The sequence below is a fragment of the Hydractinia symbiolongicarpus genome, chromosome 7 (genome assembly GCF_029227915.1).
Source record: "Hydractinia symbiolongicarpus strain clone_291-10 chromosome 7, HSymV2.1, whole genome shotgun sequence".
In the NCBI taxonomy this organism is placed as follows: Eukaryota; Metazoa; Cnidaria; class Hydrozoa; order Anthoathecata; family Hydractiniidae; genus Hydractinia; species Hydractinia symbiolongicarpus.
This window is the reverse complement of record NC_079881.1, coordinates 8,717,570-8,724,666: the sequence shown is the minus strand read 5'-3', so window position 1 is coordinate 8,724,666 and position 7,097 is coordinate 8,717,570. Positions and strand designations below refer to the sequence as shown.

The 7,097-nt window shown below is 31.2% G+C and overlaps 1 protein-coding gene across 1 annotated transcript; it reads right to left on the bottom strand.

The window, feature by feature from the left end:
- Window positions 1-1,138: 1,138 nt before the first annotated feature.
- LOC130649322 (uncharacterized) lies at window positions 1,139-4,219 on the bottom strand. The gene is made up of 4 exons (XM_057455579.1): window positions 3,964-4,219; window positions 3,156-3,279; window positions 2,358-2,532; window positions 1,139-2,046 (listed from the first exon to the last, which is right to left on the bottom strand). Exons 1-4 carry the CDS (start codon window positions 4,078-4,080, stop codon window positions 1,623-1,625), a joined length of 840 nt encoding a protein of 279 aa, XP_057311562.1. The 5' UTR covers window positions 4,081-4,219; the 3' UTR covers window positions 1,139-1,622.
- Between the last annotated feature and the right edge of the window lie 2,878 nt (window positions 4,220-7,097).

Sequence of the window (7,097 nt, the reverse complement as noted above, 5' to 3'; positions counted from 1 at the left end):
TATCCTATTACATTTATGTAAAAAAGCAGTTTTGAAAACATGTTTGTATGAATGGAACCAAAGGGGTTCGGTTAAGAAAAGAGCAAGGATTTTCAGTGAAAATTGCCTGTTAATTGTTATTATTTACTAGTCGTAAAGATTGCTTTACCTTGGTACCTGCAAATAAACAATGTAAATAATGCTGTAATTAGATTTCATTAGTCTTTTACTTGTATGGTCAGCAATAAAAGTTTTAATCACTTTGGCTCCATAAACCTCATTAAAATCATTAATTTTTCAAAACAGTGAGAATTATTTCAAATCATAAACGCTGATGTAGGAGTTAGTGGGCGATTTTCTAATAATCAACCGATACAGTTTATGTGGGATATCATATTTTTAAGCATTTTAGGGAATGTAATCAACATATTGATAAATGAAGCCAAATTCTCAGTGTATTAAATCAATAAAAACTTGTTCTTTTAATAAGACACAAAATGACGTAATAAGAAAGAATACAACCATCTGTAGATAAGCTTTTCACTCAATTATGCCATTAAATTTATCTTCACTGTTCTTTTAAAAACGTAGTTGGAAAGATAAAGGTTTAGTGGTCGATGGGTGGGATGGCTATTGTGTGTCAAAGGATATCGTTAATGTGGGATGCAATTTATTGACGTTTCTATGAACGCCTGTTGCCACTATAAGTTTAGTGTTAATAATCTAGATATAGAAAGTATCGAGATTAGTGTATAGTATCAACAAACAAAAACATACCATTCCAGTTATAGACACAGCATAATGCAGTATCTACAGTTGACAATTAAACGTGACACAATTGTATTTGAACCAAAGAGAAAAAGTTGTAACGTACTTACTTATTATGTTAAAATTATTTACAATCAAAAAAAAATAATGTGCCAAGGACCAAATAAATTGTATGCTATTATTCGTAAATATACTAGCGTACAAAACATTTAGATTTTTATATAAATTTGCTGAATTACTGTTTATGCCAGTTTTAAAATCGTTTGTTAGTCATTCGTTAATTATGTCCAGTGTAAGGAAGTTACTAATTACTTAATTCTATATTTAACAATCCTAAATTTTGCCATAATCAGACGAGATGACTAGTCATTTATAATAAAAAATTCGTATGAACAATGTTGATAAAGCTTAATAACGAATCTCTTTTATCAAAACGCCATGTGAAGAAGTCAGTAGTTACTTGTAAATATTGAAAAAAAATAATGCTGGCTACCTCTGCAAGTTAAAGGGAAAAAGCACCTAACATAATGTAATTTGCGTCAGTCTTGATTCGTTTAAGACATAATTATGTGTTTAAAAATAACCCACATTGAAGAGAGTTTTATGTTGTGTAGAAAAGTACGAGATACTGGAATCTTCTTATTTATATTTGTACATTTTCATTCTATCATTTTTAAAATAAATACATTTATTAGAATAGTTAATTACATAGCAAGTCGATTTGAGGTATCACTTAAGACGGAAATTCAAGCTACAATAACCATAATTGTGCGTGTCAATTACATATTTTATGAAACAATATGTTTATTTCAATGCTGTTGTATTTATAAATTAATAAATTAAAAAATTGATCTATATCTTCATCATTTTTTTTCTTAATTCTGGATAACTGAGTATAAGTCTGATTCATCATATGATGAACTGATTGGAGTAATGTAATATGTGGAGTCGACCTCCTGCTCTATTGGAGAAGGTATTGGTCTTGTTGCAGTTAAATAGACATGCGCATATTGGTTATTTGCATTCTGAGATGATACAACATCAGTTGGATTCGACAGATGAGGTATATCACCATCTGATGTGGTATTTGGAGTGATATAATATGGCAGATCTTGTTCCCTTTTTCTTGGTGAAGGTATTGGTCTTGGATATAAATGCGGATGTCGATTTTGGTTACTCATACTTGAAGCCGATATGACGCCAGGTAGACGTGCCTGAGAGCGTTCACTTTGAGTTACAATTGCTCGTGGTGCCTGATTAAAGGGGGTATTTTTTGTGTCCCGGTCAGATGATTTTCTCCTGCAAATAAAATTAGTATTGAATTTTCCTTTCTACATATTATTTATACTAGCGTTTTCAGATTAACTACCCTGTAAGCAAAAGTTATTTATTGTTTATTTTATGATCAGTTACCAGGGCGTGTTTTATGAATTACACCCTGGTAAACTGAATAAACTGGGAGTAAACCATAGACACAGACGAAGTTTTAAATAAATTTCGTAGACGCCTTGACACTGTATGAGAGAATAACCCGAATTTTTTCAGATCTACATTGGCAGTGTGGAATATTGCGTACTTTTAAAGAAACGAGTAACCTCAAATTTACACACCTGCATATAATCGTTGCCAAGATTATTAGAATTATGATAAAAAAAACAGCACCAGATATGCTACCAATCCAAAGTAAACTGACTGTTTTTGCAGGGGCTTCTGTTTGCGTTGATTGCATTGCTGAGATTTCTGAGGCACGCATGGTCGTCTGTAAAGTCGGCTTTATCTCATTATCTAAGAAAATCGATAAAAAATTTACTTAAAGATTCGTTTTAGATAGACGTAGTAATAATAAAGATAAAAAAACAAATTAAAATTACTGTATTTGACTGATTAAAGCCTAATTAATGACTACCAACCGCCATTTCGAAATAATTAGTCATACTCAAGTAAACGCCGTGGCTTGCTGTATGTTGAATTAATAGGCGGCCATAGGCGTTTACTTAAAAGGATAAGTTGCTATTCACTGATTAGTCCAATGATGTTTAAAGTTTAATGATATTTCCACTGATTCTTAACAAAAAAATTAAATTTTATAGCCTAAATGTTATGATAATCATTTCAAATAAACGCCCATATTAAGTTGATTTTTAAATAGACGCCCAGGGCGTTTAATCAGTCAAAAACCATATCGATGTTTCTACATTTTCCCAATTGCATAGACACTTAAGCAATGGCATAAATAATCTGTGATAAAATATTTGTTTTTACAGTAACAGCCCCTTTTCCACATGTGCAAATATCCACATATTTCCCATAAAAAACCGCCAAATGCAAAAGGTAGTTACTAAGATTTCGCCGAGTTTTCAACGTCAAATGGCGGTCAGATAAAAAGATTGTAATAAAATTGCACTTACATTTTATCCTTCCTGCAGATTGTGCCAAAAAACATTGCTCTGTATTTCCACCATTACAAGATACAGTAATTAAAAATAGGTTCCCGCTGTAGTGTGATATAACATTAAATCCATCAACTTTCCACTAAAATTTAAAATTATGAAGTGTGTAAAAAATGCAGAATGGTGCATCTTATTATATCAGACATAGTACTTCGTAAAAATTAGTAGGATTTCTAAGCAACATTAATATAATCATTATTGAGCACAAGCAACAAACTATTTTTGGAATACGGTTTTAAAAAAAGGATTATGGGACCTACATTAATATATGTCACCTAAAATCGCTCATACTCGGTTTTGGAACAATTCCCTTTTTACAGTTTTTAAATCATATTTATTAAGAGGAAAAAATAAAAAACGAGTTTGCAGAAGTAAAAATATTTATTAGTTAAGCTTTTCGTACACTAAGTGCATTATCAGACTATAAACAACTAAACAAGAGCTCTTTAAAGCCTGATGATGTACTTAGTGTAGACAAGGCTTAACTGATAAATATTTTAACTTCTGCAAACTCATTTTTTATTTTTTATACTTAATACTTTGGTTGTTATTTTTAACAAATCATAGGTAATCTGTGCATTCAGGTAAAAAGTTGACATGAAATGAAATATTTGCTTGTAAATTTTCGGTAAGGCTTCATAATTTTATAAGATAACATTTTATTTCATCTTCTCCTAAACAACTAACCAATTGTAAAGCATTTGTTTAATAACTGAAATACCAGGTATAGCCAAGTTGCTTCAAAAAACTATCTGTATATTCCTACCTGAATTCTAATTTTTCCGACATTACCCTCTACACTAAATCTAACGACCATGTCATCTGGTCTGGAAAATGGCTTCCAACCACTTGGTGTCCAAACTCGGATTGTGTATGCGGGCATAGTAACATTGCTGCACCATTGGACTTTCGAACCCAGTATTCTAAGAATTGATAGATTAGGTGTGATGTGCGACGCACAATTCGTTCCTGAACATATACAACCTAAAAATATATATAAGTATATTTAATTGTTAACAATTGTTTTCTTGTTGATCATTAAAAGTAATGCTGAGTGTTTGTTTATATCAGCAATTTTTCCAAAATTTTAAAATTTTTCAATTACTTTAAATTACTTTTACTCGGCAAAATTAGAAAAAAAATAGTACTTTAATGTTTAGCCATTTTATATTTTAAGTTTATTTCATTGTGAAGTAAAAAAGAGGTAATGGAGGGCGATTGAGTTAATAAAAAAATACTGTTATAAAATATGACTGTCTTAAGAGGAAGGGTTTTTACTGTTTACTCTGTCTGCCAGAATCTTATTTTTATTATTACTTAGCTATAATTCTATATTCCAGACAGAGGTATAATGCTTTACCTAGGTGTTGTGCAGTCGACGAAATGCAAGCAGGTCTTTGCGAGGGTAGGCTGTGAAAAGTTGTCCCTAAAGGACAAGTACATGTTACTGTATTTTCTGTTTTTTTGTAATATATAGCACCATGCATCGAACAAATATCAACTCTATCCGTTTTAAATATAATTTTGTCGTCGTAATATGTTGAACGTTCTACTTCATATTCCATACAGATTGCCATTTTCAGTAAATCAAAAAACACGAAGATTAAAAGTATCATGTTTCTAAGCAATATTTTTTCTTCTTCTTTTCTAAATTAGTCTTATTAGCTAACTTAGCTATTGAATCACTTGATCTCCAATCACTTCGTGTGCTTGATAATTTCTGATGAGATTTCATTTATAGGACCTTCTTAACTGCTTCCTTTCTCATTAGTTACGTTTCATTAGTTCACATTCAAATTACGGAATCACAGTTATTGGATAACACGATGATAAACATATCGTCGACATATAATTAGTCAATATCGTTATGATGTTTAATTTTATATCGAAATGAGTTTAAGCTACATATTGCAAAATTTTGCGGTGATTTTTAACAGTTCTTTAAGGTAATATAAAGTTAAAGAAAAGCTATGAAAGAGATAATAATGAAACAGCATTGTCAATTCAGGTTTCGTTTTTGTTTAGGTCAGCATGGGGATGAATTATTACATACTGAGCGCTTTACACGGAAACAAAAATAATTAGTCAGCATTGGATCAGACTGTTTGAGAATTCACTTTCAAAAAACAATTTTCAATACTTTTTTTCCCCTATTAGGTCGCGTGTCGTCACATCGCCCAATTAAGAGATTTCTGTTGCAGAAGTAAAAACGTTAGAGCCACTGCAGTCTTTACGTCAACGCATGTACTTTATTTTTTAGATATAGTCATGTAAGACATGTCTCTATACCTTGTTTATTCAGATAAAATCGCAGCAATTGGTGTAATAGGAAATAAATGTTTGTGGTTTTGAAACGATTAAACCGATTTTATGAATGGAATACAAGTTATGGTTCTTGATAAAACAAATCAACAAGATGTTTAAATAGCTATCACGAATTAAGCTAAGCTTCAATTAAAATGACCACTGAAGGAACTGAGTTAGTATGTACAAACATCTGAAACGAGGACGACGGGCTTCTGTCTACCGAAGTTTTTAGATAGCAATAAGAGGGGTAAACGTCCGAAGTACCCCTCTTATTTTATATGTATTCATCCAAGTTTTTATAGGGATATGACAAAATACATTATTTAAGGATCGTGACATCACTCTATGACAGCAATTAAAGTCAATGTTAATTAGAATGCGGGGTAAGTCAATTATCTTCTTTCTTTTATAATTACTGAATAAACAAAACATTGTTAGCTACCTTTAGATACTGACAACATTGCTGGCTCAAATTACTAGCGTCCAATATTATAGTTTCATCCCTACCCGGACATTCCCTTTTTTTAACTGCAATTATGGACAAAATGAAACATGGCAGCTAATTCTCAATTTCGCCGCCACCAGTGATTACATTAGTTATGTTTATATGATAATCGCCTATTTTGAGCTTGCCAATGTTCATTGATAATTTGGTTAAATCCATTCTTGAAACTCTGTATTTGTTGCTGACTTCGGCAAAGCCTATTTCTCTCGAATTTCACAGACTTTATTGACTTCGATGTGGATTATTTCGTTGTGCAGGCGCGCAAGAAAATGCTTTCTACCTGGTCTACGTGGGCGCAATAGTAGCGAACAATTAATCCATCTGCCTTTTTTTATTGATTTCACTTACGACTAGGTCATTTTCATAAATTCAACTTTGTTTGCATCGAAAGAAGACTACACGCTGCAAGTTGTTAGTAATTAAATTTTATATATAACTCTTTGAGAGTTTTCCTCGTGTAAAGAAGAAACTTCGATTTACACATTTTGTAATGTTGACAGCAAGTATCTCAATATGTCGGCCATTCTTATGATACCACCCTCTTTTCATCAAAATTAGAAATACATGATTTAAATAGATTTGTTATTGTGCAATGTTTCTAAGGAGGTCTTCAATAAGGATGTAGATTTTTGATTTTCTTACTAATATGTCACTTTTTTTATCGTATAAATTAATTCAGAAATTTAAATTCTGAATTTGCAGTTTTCTCAGTAATAGAGTGTGTGTGTATTTCAAAATAAATGAATCCCTTTATGTAGACAAGGACAGTATTTGCCAAAAAAGAATAATTGGCAATCTACCCAAATTACACAAAAAGTTCTTTTGACTCTTAACTGTCGCAATATTTAATCCCTTCCTCTGCATTGACATGGATACACAAAGAAATAATAATGATAAAAAGCAGAGGTGTGAATGTGTAGGACAAAAATTTATATAGACTGGAATTCAAAAGTTTAAACTAAACAATGTAAAAATCAAATTGTTTTTAAAATAACTCAATATTTGATTATCATTTTGTTTTACTTTTCATCTCTTTTTTTTTTTTTTTTGCATGAAAAGCAAGTTGTGGTTAAACGTTGCATAAACCA

Bases quoted from the DNA above. Each gene is read 5' to 3' on its own strand.
- LOC130649322 (XM_057455579.1), bottom strand. From the start codon at position 4,080: ATGCCCGCATACACAATCCGAGTTTGGACACCAAGTGGTTGGAAGCCA. The intron at 2,533-3,155 runs GTAAGTGCAATT...CGATTTTCTTAG, and splicing joins ATCTGCAGGAAGGATAAAAT to ATAATGAGATAAAGCCGACT. The intron at 2,047-2,357 runs GTGTGTAAATTT...TTTTATTTGCAG, and splicing joins TTGGCAACGATTATATGCAG to GAGAAAATCATCTGACCGGG.